We start from the raw sequence: 13,255 nt of genomic DNA on the forward strand, positions 1-13,255 counted from the left end.
AAAAAGCAATGTCTATGAAGAATTCAGAGAAGCATGAAAAGAAAGATGAACAGAGGCCAGGTGAAGTCAGCAGGTTTAGGAAAGCAATATGCATTATGATTGAAAAATCAATGCAAGGAAAAAAAATGAAATGGAAGTGTGTGATTGAACTTCCCTTCTTTATAGATGTGGAGGATTCAGTGCAGAATTTTGCATATACTCTTAGACTTAGTGAATATGTTGGTTATTTTACTGAACTGTTTTTTCCTCTGGCTTTCTTATTTATTTATTTTTACTAGGGACAATTTTCTGGGGAGGCAAGAGGAGAGGGATAGAATATATTTGGAGGGAAAGGTGATGTAAAAAAAAGATATCAAAAAAATTTAAGATTCTGTTAAAGTCTAAGATATGCTTAAATTGGGTTTAGGAAAGGAAGGTTCTTTAGGTGCCTAACTACAGAGGCTGCTCCCCTTAGTGTGTTGTTTATTGCATATTCATTGTAACCTGGGATAATTGCAACTTCCTTTTCTCAGACTACTACTGTTGGTACTAATACCTATGTTGCTTCTGGCATTTTTGCATCAGTATCTTTTCATCTATGATATTTTATTCATTCTATTAGCTTTTCTCTTGTTTGCCAATTTCTTTAATTTTACCTTTTCTGAAAAATAATTTTCTTTGAGTAGATCCACGAGTTAGCCATAACTAACTTTCTTTTTTAACGCTGAGGCAAACATCGCAAAACATGCACTGACGTCAGCCTTTTGGACAAACACAAGTGGTGGCTGGGTGTCAAAAACCCTAGGACAAAATCCTGGGATATGGCAAGGAAGCTCCACACAGGTTTTGCTTGCCATCTGGTAGCTTTACATTTTAATTAATTCTTGTTAACTAGGTGCTAAACTAAGTATTTTCTAGCTGCTAAAGTAATGTAAGTGCTGTTAGCAACTGGGACTATGTCCCAGCCACCCCACCCTAGTTATAGCTCTGCTTTTCTGCTAATCCTGTCTCTTTTTTACTGGCATTTCTACTGCAGTTTCTGAGGGGATATTTAGAAGCAGGACTTTCTCTTGTACGAATTATCCCTTTGCCATCTTTAGTGAAGTCTTAATTAATTGCCTTTCTAGGTTTGCTTCTTGGGGTCTTCAGAAGTCCACTTCTTCTGCAAAGAATGTTAGTGAGTGTCTGGTCTAACCCTCTTTACTTTTACAGATAGGGAAAGTACTGAGAGAGATAATTTGCCTAAAGTGCAGATAATAGGTAGCCCTTCTGACCATTTCACTTCCCTGCTCAAGAAACTTCAATGACTTACTATTTTATATAAGATAAAATAAATGCACTTATTTGATATTTAAAGCTATCTGGCTGCAGCACACCTTTCTAGACTGCCTTCATATTATTCCTCAGGCATTCTACATTCCAGCCAGAGTGACCCACTGGATGTTCCCCATACAGGACATTTCCATTTCCCATGCCCCAGCCTTTGCAGAGGATATTCCCCACCCCATGCCTGAAATGTTCTCTTTCCCCTCTGCCTCTTGGAATTCCTACCTCTCTCCAAGGCTTAGCTCAAGTATCACCAGCTACTAGAGATCTAGTCTAATTTCCCCAGTTGTTAGTTTCACTGTTACTTTGTATTTATTTTTATATATTTTGTATTCACTCAAGTGTGTATATGTTTCACACTCAATAACAATACGATTCTTGAGGGCAAAAGCTATTTCTTTTTGCCTTTGTGTCCCTAGACCTATGAATATAGTAGGTGCTCAATAAAGACATTAAATTGATTTAGTAGAACTCAGCTCTCTTTTCTCCATAGTTCCGTGCTCATTTCACTCCATTGCACTGTTTGGAATTGTAATAATGATAATTAATCATAATAATACATTTCTCTTGTGCTTTAAGGTTAAAAAGTGCTTTTCTCACTACAAAACAACCCCTGGGGAATAGGTAGCATCAATATTATCTCTATTTTGCAGATAAAGGAATTGAGGTTCAGAGACTAGTTGACTTGCTTCATTAAACAAAGTTCCCCTTAAGATCAGATCTGGTGCAACTATGTATGTTTCTTGTATCCCTTGGGTGGGTGGGAGTGCTAGAGGTACAGTTGCCCCAGGCTGCCTCTGTGAGACAAAAGATTCTGGGCTACTAGAGCTGGAGAGAATCCTGGCCCTGGGCCAGTGTTACGCTCTCGGTTTCCAGACTCCCCTCCCCCATGCTAGTCTAGCAGGGCCCCTCCCTCGGTGGGAGAGCCCTGGGGTGCAGATGCAATCCCACCTGCTCAGCTGCGGAGCCCGAAGCCCAGAGCCCAGAGCCGCGAGCCTGACAGTGGGCTCGGCGTGCAGCGCCACCGACTGGGCGGTAGGGGGCGCGGCCACAGGAGAGCCTTCGCTCCCTCCCTGCTCCGCTGGCCTTTGTTGCTGTAGGAGAGACGGGCTTGACTTGTTCCCGTCCACCCTCTCGGCCCCGGGGAGGGCGCGCCTGCGCACTTAGGGCTGGCCGGCTGCTTGCAGGGAGAGCTTGCAGCAGCGGCAGCGGCGGCGGCGGCGGCGGCGGCGGCGGCGGGCGGGAGCAGCCGGGGGGGGGGGGGGGGGAGCGGAGCCCGGCCCGGGAGCGGGAACCACGGGAGCGACGGAGGCCCGGGCCCCCCCACGCCGTGCACCAGACTCTCTCCCAGCCGCCTGACCTACACACGGGTATATGGGATGGAAGCGGGACCCTCGGGAGCAGGTAATGGCCTATTTGAGGAGAGGCCTGGGGGCCATTGGTGGGGAATGGGGGCCCTGTATGTAGGTGGGTGAGGGTCTGTGTCACTAGAGAAGGGAAGAGGGACTTGTGGGTATGGATGTATGCATGACTGGGAGGGAAGGGAAGAAAGGCCTGTGCACCTGCGTGGGGGGCTGTGTGCATGGTGGGGGCAGTATGTCTGCAATCTGAGAAGGGGGTCTTATGTGCCTGGAGGTGGCGGGGGAGGCTTCCGTGCACCTGCGGGGGAGGGGAGAGGCTTGGATTTATGGGGAAGGGGCTTGTTGGGATTCTGAGACTTGTGTGTTCGTGGAGGGGAGGAGGATCGAGGCCCGGAGGTTCCGGAGATGAGAGTATCTCCTGGCTGCAAGGGAAATCCTGTGTGCACAGCATGGGGAGGGCTATGAGTATGGGTTTTGGTGGTACCTGAGGATTGTTAGGGTTCCCAGGCCTGGGGAAATGGGGGACATCGAGGTGGGATGAGGGACATCACTCGGGCTTAGGAGAATGCGTTCGTAGTGTTGGGGCGGGGAACCAGAGAACTGGGGACTCAGTCTGAGCAGAGGGATGAGCCTTCGGGGAGGGGAGATGCTCCTGGTGTTTGGGCTACAGTGGGGGAAGGGAAGAGAGGCTGTGATTGAGGCTGGGGGTTTGGATGGAGAGCGGGCTAGGGGATCCGGCTCTATCTACATCCTGTGAGAGAAGGCGGCTCTTGTGTCCCACAGCTGAAAAAAGTAGAATTGGGGGAAGGGGCCTGAGGTCTGGGGGCGGTGGAGAGAAGTGGTGAGGGGTGGGGGTGGGGGGGGGGCGCCCAGGCCCTGAGCATGCGCAGAGCTAGTTGGGGTTGGGTCGGTTTGGGGTCCGGGTGGGGTGGGGGCGGGGGCGGCAGGGGGAGGAGACCCCGTCTCCGAGATTCCATAGGCTGTAGGATTTGGGGGAGTTTCCCCCGTCCTGCATCCTAGGGAAGCCTTACGTTTGGGGTGGCCGGAATAGATCCTTTCTCTGCTGCATAGGAGAAATTGGAGGGGCAGAAATGTGAGGGTTTCAAGGCCTAGAAGCTGATGTTGATTTCAGTTCGTGGAGACAGATGTGAGAGTTCAGCGTCCTGGAAACTGACATTGATTGGATGGGGGCGGGCACTAGTAGATGCTAACACTGGTTTGGAGAGGGGCTCCTGAGATAGAAGGAACCTAGCTCTGGAATATTGATGGGGAGGTGGAGTGGTTGGGAACCGAGGAGAGAGTCCTTTTGGCCCCGGGTTTGCCTCTAACATCAGCACTGATTTTCCCTGCTGGGTTTGGTTTGTTGGAAGGTTTGGAGAATACCCAGGTCCACCCCCCTCCCCTCGAATTGAGGAGGTGTGTGAGGTTTTGTGTTCTTCCCCCCTCCCCTTTCGGTATGTGGGGGAGAACCAGGAATTTAAATCCATGCACAAAGCCTGGTTCGTTTGGAACGTCTTTGGGTGTCAAGATTTCAGAACATTAAAACAAAAAAAAATCCCTTTCCCAGCCCTGCCTTCACTAAGGGTCTGTGGAGTGAGCCAGCCGGCGTTCTCCCCTCCCCCACCCAGAGCAGCTGTCAGGGGCCTAGACACAAAACAATCCAGGCCCCTGCTGCCTCCCACTATACACACTTTGGGGGACTGGGGGAGGATGGGGTTGAGGGCCAGAGATGGGGAGTGTTACCACTAAGTTAACCCCATTGTAGGTCAGTTTTTGTTGGGGTGGTGGAGACCAGCTTCACGGGCCCATTTTTCATGCTTAAGAAGAAATAGAGGGAAACTGAGGCAAGTCAATCCAGAAGTTGAAAATGCTGGAGTTTAGATACTCGGTGAGGTTTGGAGGCTATCCTGCTTCTCTCTGTTCCACAAACTAGGTGGCCATTAGGAAACTGATTCCATAGACCCTCCCCCAGCCACTCATGGAGTTAGAAAGGCTTTAAGGACTGACATTTCTTCTTCAGACAGTGGAGCATGAATGGGTAGGCCAGGTGCAGGCAGGACTAGAATTAAGAGTGTCAGTGCTAGTTAATGGTTACAGTAGTCAGTCACATTTGAAAACTGAAGGCTGGAGAGTTGAAGTAGCTTACCCTGGTGACCTAACTTGAGGGGTGGGATTTGAGCTCTTGTTCTCTCCTAACTCCAAGTCCATTGCTCTTTCCTGTACAGTATGGTGCCTTTACAGTGAACATTTATGTAGTGCTTTAAGAGCACCTTACATATAATATTTCATTTAGTCCTCACAACCACCCTTCTTGTTGAGGTAGGGGCTACCTACCACCTTTTATAGATGAGGAAATTGAGGTTGAGGGAGATTAAGTGACCTCCCCAGAATCACTCATAACACTAGTAAATAGTAAGTCCATTCCCTATATTGCCAAAGTACTTTCTCAGCAGCGCCCTTATGGTTCAGGACAAATCATTTCTTACCACAACCCCCTACAGTTGCCATAGGAGCTAACTATAGCTACCATAGGAGGCTAAACATGATCACTCCTGCCACCCTGGCACCTTGAGTACCTGTTTGAAAGGGAGCTTTAAGCAGACACCTGACAGGCTGGACTGAAGGCTGTTGCTGAAGAATGGATGGGGATTTTTCCCCTACTAGCCTCATGTTCCCCATATAATAATAGGTAACCTTTATGTAGCACTTTTAGGTATATCATAATAATAATAATAGTTGACATTTATGTTAATGCTTTAAAGTACATTGCACAAATTATCTGAGATTCATGAGAATTTTGTGATGAGAAAACTGAGGTTCATAGAGGTTAAAGTGACTTGTCCATGATCACAGGACTATTAAGTACTCCAGGCAGGATTTAAACTTGGGTCTCTCATAACACCAGCATTGCTAGGGTACTGCCTGTATTACTGAGTTTTAGGCAATTTTGTAACACTGACAACTTCAGTTTAAGTAGCCATTTTTTGGCAGTATAAGTATTGTACCCATTTTACAGATGAAGTTAACACTCAAAGGAGTTAAGTGACTTGCTTGGGCTCACATAGCTAGAGCTATCAAGTGGCAAAGGCCAGTATTATCTTAGGTCTCATTTCAAATCCTGGGATTCTGTTTACTGTGCTACACTACGTTTACTCCAGTGAACCATGGCTTTTAGTTGGTCCTGGTGGCTGATTTGCAATAGGCTAAATGATGTACACAGTAGGTGCTTAATGTTTGCCTTATGGAATTGAGGAGGGGACCTAGAGCAAAGGTCTAGTGACCCAGACCTCTTTCTTCTCTTGGTGTAAAGTATTTTTTTTTTCACCTCACTGGTGAAGGGAGATGGAGTTCCCTTTGGAGGTAGCTGGACCTATGAATGGGTGTCTATCCTTCCTTAGAGCAGTATTGAAATCAATTGATAACCAAGCTGGGTAGGGCTTCGACTTTTTTTTCTTTCCCAGTTGTTTCTTGGGAAAACATCCCAGACAAGTTTTCAACTAGGTTCTGTTTGAAGAATTCTAACCTAGGGGGAGCCACTTAGTCTAGATGCCCCAGACTGGTCAACCCCAAGGACTTTCCTGTTTGGGAGGAAGGGATGGATAACTGAAGAGCCCTTTGGGGCACAAATTTTCTTTGTCTCCTCACCAGGGTTTCTTTTCCTTCTGGGAGGGAGAGCATTGGTACTTTCAGGTTCTTGGGCCTCTGCATGACTGTTTCTCTTTCGGTCTATGTCTGTGCCCAACCATGTTTGTGCATGTGCCCATACATGCCTGTGTCTTTGTACATGTATGCACATGTCTGTTTTTATAGATGTGTGTCTGTTGAAGGAGATATCTTACAGTAGACACTTGATTTATGATTGTTGGTTGATCAATTTGTGCAAGGTGATTCTTCTTCAGGCTTCAGCATGATCTTATTCAAGCTGTCATTCCCAAGAAACCCACATCTAACACATGTCTCTAATGTACATAACCAACCTTTGATTTTCTTTCTTCTCAAAATCTCTAAGAACTAATTCCAGCCCCCTATCTTCATTCAAATATATTGCTCATATCAGGAGGAAGGACTGGAGGTGGAAGAGTGAAATTCTGGGTCTTTTCAAAGATCTGGGAAGCAACCCCAGAGCCCCTGAGCCAGGCTTCTGCCCACCCAGGAGCATGTGGCCAGGAAGAGCACAAGAGAGTAGAAAACAGGTGTTTGGGGGTTATATCTCTCCTGATCTTGTCTGCTGCACCACCACTACCCCCTTTGTGTGACTGGCCGTTCCCCCTCCCCCCAGCTCTAAGACCCAGGGTTCCAGTCCCTCATCTGCATCACAAAGTCCCGTCTGTCAGCCCCAGGGAGAGAGGAGAAGGTGGGGGTGGAGGGCACCCCTTGGAGTCAGCCTGCTTGCCCTTTCTCTGTCTCCCAACCTGCTGTGACTCCCCTCCTCCCAGATACTCAGATGAATTCTAGGACCTTGAACTGCACTTTTTGTTATTGGTTTTGTTTTTGTTTTTGTTTTTTTGGGGGGGGTGCAGGAAGCTTATGGTTATCTTGCCTTAGACTAAGATTGAACCAGGATGTCTGCTCTAGCTACCCCTGGGAGCTGGATTCTTCCCCTAGGACTATATGCCTTGAGGCTCTTCAACTGGACAGACCTCCCTAACCCAGAGGTCAGCCTGTAGGGAGGAAGAAATCTTTGTGCTTGTAGTTTAAGACCCTTACAGTAGTAGGTTCTAGGGCTGGGATTCTTCATCTTATGGGGGGCCATGGACCTCCTCTGGCAGTCAGGTAAAGTCTATGGACCCTTTCTCAGAAAAATTTTTTTAATGCAGAAAATAAAACATGTAACATTATAAGGGCAATCAATTCTATTGAAATACAGTTGTCAAAATATTAGAGAGCATATTCGCGGGCCCCAGGTTATGAACCCCTGTTCTAGATCCTGCTATAAGTGATAGGGAGGAGGTCCCCTTAGCAGGAGAGGGCTTTTTGAGCAGGTGTGTTCTGTGCACTGTGGATCTGGGAAGAGAAAGGAGGGTGTCTCTCTTTTGGTCTCTGAAGTCCACAATTCTGACACTAGGAGGGGACAGTGAGGATGTAGGAGCTGTAGTGCCCCCATTGTCCCTTCTTTACCCTGAATTCTCCCTGACCTATCCCTGCCCCCCTGGAAGGGATAGGGTAGTAGTTTCTGGTGTCAGGACTGGGGGGAAGGGCCCTGCTATCCTCTCCTTAGAGGGTGGGCTGAAGGCGGGGGGGGGGGACTCTCCTACTTAGGCTACTGAAAAAACCAGCAGATTATGAAACCTCTAAGTGGCTGGAGAAGGACCAGGGCCCTCTCTGTGCATTTTTTGTCTGCAGTGTCCATGTGCTGCTGCTGCTGCTGCTGCTGTGTGTGTGTGTGTGTGTTTTTACATTTGCATCTGTCTAGCCTGGTGTGCTGGAGAGAGCAGGTCAGAAGAGCAGGGTTTGAGTACCAGCTTTGCAGTTGTGTAACCTTGGGCCCTTCTCCTTTCTGAGCCCTGGTTTCTTCATCCATCAAATGAAAGGGATTGGGCTAGATGTTCTCTGAGGCCCCTTCCAACTCCAACAGCCTGTGATTCTATGTCTGAATCTACAGAGCTCTATCTGGACCTGGGTTTATACGGCTCTTTGTCATTGTCCATTCATATAGTCAACAAACATTTATTGATTGTCTACTGTGTGTCAGGCACCATGTCTGCTTCTGTGTGGCTGTCAACTTCTGCAGCTGGGTCTCTAGCATTTACTATCTAGTGCACGTCTGCATGTGTGTCTGGCCTATGCTTGATGGGAAAAGTTGGGGGTAGGGGCGACCAGGCAGGAGGGAGAGGGAGCAAACTTTTCTCTGGGCTAGGAAAGTGGCACTTTAGTCACCTGGAAGCTGGGCTCTGAGTACCCTAAGAGAGCCTTGGGGATTAAGAGAATTGACGAAAGTAGGGGCCTAGCACTGGGGGCCTTCCCAGTTTCCAGATGGTATCCAGTTAAGGAACTGATGGGAGAGGGTTTTTCAAGCAGGTGGATGTTGGAGAAAGAAGGAAGTTATCTCTTGGTCTCTGAAACTAGGAGGGGACGGTGGGAATGTGGGAGCTGTTAGTGCCCCCATTATCCTTCCTTTACTCTGAACTCTCCCTGACCTATACTGCCCCCCAGAAGAGATAGGACAGTAGTTTTTGGTGTTGGGGCTGGGGGGAGGGGCCCTGCTATCCAGACAGTGAAAGCTGAGCCTGGGGGGAGGTGTCTTGTCTGTCTCCCTGTGTCTGATCTGGGCTGGTTTTATTACCCCACCCTCCCCCAGGCCCTGGGACCCCAGTGAGATTAAACAATAACCGAAGGAAGACAAAGCAGGCTCAGAGCCTGACAGTGACCCCCTTCCCCCCAGCTGGAGAATGGGGTTGGGGGGGGTGTTTTCTGTGGAAAGGAGAAAGAAAGGCAGACCAAACAGGCAGCCTTGGAAACCCAGGGGGATCAGAGAGGCCAAAGCTGGCCCCGCCCCTAGGGCCCCTTCTGTCTGTCTGCAGGAATCGATTCTGGAGGGAGGGAGAGGAAGGGAAGGAAAGAGGAGAAGACTTGGTGCTTTCGCTATGGAGAGGTGGGGGGGAGGGGAAGGCAGAAAGCAGACTTTAGGTCCTGATTGAAGTAGGGAAAATTAGACATCTAGCTGTGGGGTAGGGTGGCGGAGGGGGATGAGAGTTAAAGCATCCTACAAAGAAGATCTTTCCCTCCTACCTCCCAGACTCCCCTGTGTTCTCTTTCTTTGAAAGACCCAAGAGCTCTGTGTCCCAGGGGCTCCTCTGGAGGCTTTCCTCAGTGACACTTTTGGTACAGAATGCTAGTCCTGAGGCCCCAAGGTCAGGTTAAGGAATAGACTGGGTCTATGGATATAGTAGTAGGTGAACTGTTTGAATTTTACACTAAGATGTTATATAGTGGGAAGACCTTTACCCAGTGGTTAGACATAAAACCCTTCAAATGGGCAATTGAGAATAGAGAATTGTGTGGAGAAGTCTGGGCATCCTGCACTTGATGGAGGCTTGGTTAGAGGAGGTCAGGCCATAGTAACTACAGCCACCTCCTCTGTACAAACAGGGCTAGGTTTCCCCCAGGATACTTGGTTGCTTGTGGAAAGCCCCTTTCTTTAAGGCCCAATTTGAGTATAAACTTTCATGAAGCCTTTCCTAACAAACCCTGCTCCCCCAAAAGGGATTTCTCCCTGATCTGACCCTTAATGTTTGTTTAACTGAACTGAACTGAATTGAATTGGTGGCTTCTCTGCCTGAGCTCCTTTGCTCTGTTCTCCTGTAGCTGCAGGCACCTACCTGCCCCCCCTGCAGCAGGTGTTCCAGGCCCCGAGACGGCCTGGGATAGGCACCGTAGGCAAGCCCATCAAACTCTTGGCCAACTATTTCGAGGTAGACATCCCCAAGATCGACGTCTACCACTATGAAGTGGACATCAAACCGGACAAGTGTCCCCGCAGAGTCAACAGGTAAGGCAAGTATTGCAGCCCCTTGAAGCCCCACCCCTTGGCCTGCAAGATCTCCTTTTCCTGATTTGGAACCTCCCCCTCTCCCCCCCACACATCCTCTTCTCCCTGAATTAGAACCCCATGTCCCTCTTCTGTCCAACTTGGGAGTCTTTGTCCCTCCCTTCTCTTGCTCAGAACCCCCTGTCATTTCCTGGAACCCCCCCCCCCTTCTCTCCTTTTTGACTTGGAACCCCTCTACCTCCTCTCTCTGACTTGGAACTTCCTGTCTCTCCTCTTCCTGACTAAGGCGAGACCTTGAGGTCCATATTCCTTCTCCTCAACCTCCTTCCTTATTTTCCCTTTCCCACCCACATTGTGGGTAGACTGTGTATTTTGTCCCTACCTCTCCTCCCCTGCTCCTGACCAATTCTAATGAATGTGATGAGAAAGCAAAGGCACTAAGGTGATAATGCACCAAGATCGATGGGGTGGGTGTTGTCTTAAACTCCTCTATCTTATCATGACTCTATTGGGATTACAAAGGGTCTTCCTTCTTCTAGCTAGACCAAATTCTGACCTCTAGAAAGAGTTGTGGGGTGGAATCCTGAACCCTGGTCACCTCAGTACTAGTAGGTATATTCATAACCCACATACTTTTCTAGTTGAAGGAACCCTTTAGAATTGAGGGTGAGGGAAAAAATTGGAGTAGTCTAGAGGGACAGAGCATCCATGGTTCTGGAAGGAGAGGATTTGAAATCTAACTGTGGCACTGTCTAGCTTTGTGATCCTGAGAAACCTTGAACCTCAGTTTCCTCATCTATAAAATGGGGATAATAATTCCTTGATAGTAATTGTTTCATAGGGCTATTAACAGGCAGAGAAAGTGCTTTGTAAATTGTGAAACACTCTATCATCATGAAATATATTGTTAAGTGCATTTGTGGCCCTGGGGTACCTTTTCCCCTTGAGTACTGGAGATTGAGGGACAGTGGTAGGGTAGGTGGTTTCGCAAGACTTTCTGGAGCTAAGGACTCTATGAGTTTCTCTCTTCTCTTCCCCTGCAGAGAGGTGGTGGAGTATATGGTTCAGCACTTCAAGCCCCAGATTTTTGGTGACCGCAAACCTGTCTATGATGGAAAGAAGAACATCTACACAGTTACTGCCTTGCCTATTGGCAATGAGAGGGTAAGGGGCCAGAAATTGTATGGAACTGATGTGTTTCCATGGCACAGTGTGGGGGAAGAAAGATATGTAACCCACAGCATGGGCTTAGGGCTAAGCACAAAGCCTTCTGTCCTCTTGCTTAACCCAGCTTAAAGCACATTGCCTGAAATAAGGGACTCTGGGTTTCCAGTGGAGGGGACCAAGATTAGCTCTATAGAACTTCCTTCTGGAGATCGTTTGGCAACTTTCTCTTCCCACCTCAGGTCCCAAAGATTGACTGAGCTTGGATTAAAGGCAGGATTGAATAGGACAGCCCGTTTATATAGACACCCAATAGCTGAAGGAGTTGTGTTTGAGGATGAATTGGGGATCTGGGAGTGAGAGGGCATTGATTCATTCATTCTTTAAACATAGTTGTCATGTTTCTACTGTGTGCATAATCTTGCATTGGGCTCTGGGAAGATAGAAAGTTTAGGTAAAATGTGGACCCTGACTTCATGGCCTTTATAGTCTAGGAGGGGTCAGTAGGAACAAGGATATGAGTGCTAGCTAGCTCTCTTCCCTTCCTTTACCCTATTTTCAACCAAAGGTGGATTTCGAGGTGACAATCCCTGGTGAAGGAAAGGATCGGATCTTCAAGGTTTCCATCAAATGGATGGCCATTGTCAGCTGGCGTATGCTTCATGAGGCCCTGGTCAGTGGCCAGATTCCTGTCCCCTTGGAGTCTGTGCAGGCACTGGATGTAGCCATGAGGCACCTGGCATCTATGAGGTACTCAGATGAGGGAACTCCCTGGGACTCTGAGCAAATGACCACTGCTCAGTTTGTGGAAAAGGTCATAGTGAAATAGGGAAAGGAGACACCCAGGTTGGTTGGGAAGGGTATTTTGGATGTTGTGGTAAGAAGTAGTAAGGGCCTTGAATAAGAATTATTATCCCTCTGCCTAGCTCCCAGGGCTTTATTCTTTTCTTTTCTTTTTTTTGTTTTTTTAAAGCAATTGGGGTTAAGTAACTTGCTCAAGGTTACACAGCCAGTTATTTCTGGGTGTGGTGCTGAGTATCTGAGCCCAGATTCGATCCCAGGTCATCCTGACTCTGGGGATTCGATCCCAGGTCATCCTGACTCTGGGGATTCGATCCCAGGTCATCCTGACTCTGGGGCTGGTGCTCTTACTGAGCCACCTGGCCTCCTCTAACAATTGGGTTTAAGTAACTTGCTCAAGGTTAAACGGCCAGGTGTTTCTGGGTGGGTGCTAAGTGTCTGAGCCCGGATTCGATCCCAGGTCATCCCGACTCTGGGGCCAGTGCTCTTACTCACTGTGCTACCTGGCCACCCCCCAGGGCTTTATTCTTATTCCCCAGGAGGGGAATAGGAGGATGAGGGCAAATGAGACATATCTCCATCATCTCTCCCTTCTGAAGGGTTCTAAGTCCTTCTCCATGTTTTATCTTCTTGGTACTCTCTGAATCCATACCTCTTGGAAAAGAAAAGGAACACCTAAAAAGGGACAGATGCTCTCTCCCCTGGACACCAACAAGGGAGGAGCCAGAGATTGTATTAGAACCTGGGTGTCCAGTCTCTTGGCCCATGGCTTTTACTTAATGGGTGGGGAGGGAGTTGGTCATGTTATGCTGGAGGGACAGGTCTCTACCTATCCCTCCTAGGTACACTCCTGTTGGTCGTTCCTTCTTCTCTCCCCCTGAGGGATACTACCACCCTCTGGGGGGTGGGCGTGAAGTCTGGTTTGGCTTTCACCAGTCTGTGCGACCAGCCATGTGGAAAATGATGTTGAATATTGATGGTAAGTAACAGGGAGGGCGGCGGGGGGGGGGGGGGGGGGGAAGCCTTCCCAGTTCTGTAGTCAGTGTCAGTGTTTCTCCACCCTCCCACCTTGCTCTATCCTCTGCTCTGGAGGAGCCAGAGGTCTCTTTATTTCTAAAATCAAGGAGCTGGACTA

At 48.4% G+C, this 13,255-nt stretch overlaps 1 protein-coding gene across 2 annotated transcripts in view; it reads left to right on the forward strand.

Annotated features, from left to right (window-relative positions):
- The first annotated feature begins 2,547 nt into the window (after nt 1-2,547).
- Nucleotides 2,548-13,255, forward strand: part of LOC138146201 (protein argonaute-1) — a 35,511-nt gene continuing 24,803 nt past the window's right edge. Inside the window, exons 1-5 of one of the 2 annotated variants that reach the window (XM_069067928.1) lie at nt 2,548-2,709; nt 9,972-10,155; nt 11,199-11,319; nt 11,888-12,069; nt 12,963-13,099. In XM_069067928.1, the coding sequence (XP_068924029.1) occupies nt 2,685-2,709; nt 9,972-10,155; nt 11,199-11,319; nt 11,888-12,069; nt 12,963-13,099 (649 nt within the window). In that variant the 5' untranslated portion in view covers nt 2,548-2,684. The remainder of the gene's footprint in view (nt 2,710-9,971; nt 10,156-11,198; nt 11,320-11,887; nt 12,070-12,962; nt 13,100-13,255) is intronic. The other variant, XM_069067927.1, reaches the window with a different exon arrangement.

Source organism: Petaurus breviceps, unplaced genomic scaffold (genome assembly GCF_028583685.1).
Source record: "Petaurus breviceps papuanus isolate PSGF00001 unplaced genomic scaffold, PetGlider_PUasm1.0 90760, whole genome shotgun sequence".
Lineage (NCBI taxonomy): Eukaryota > Metazoa > Chordata > Mammalia > Diprotodontia > Petauridae > Petaurus > Petaurus breviceps.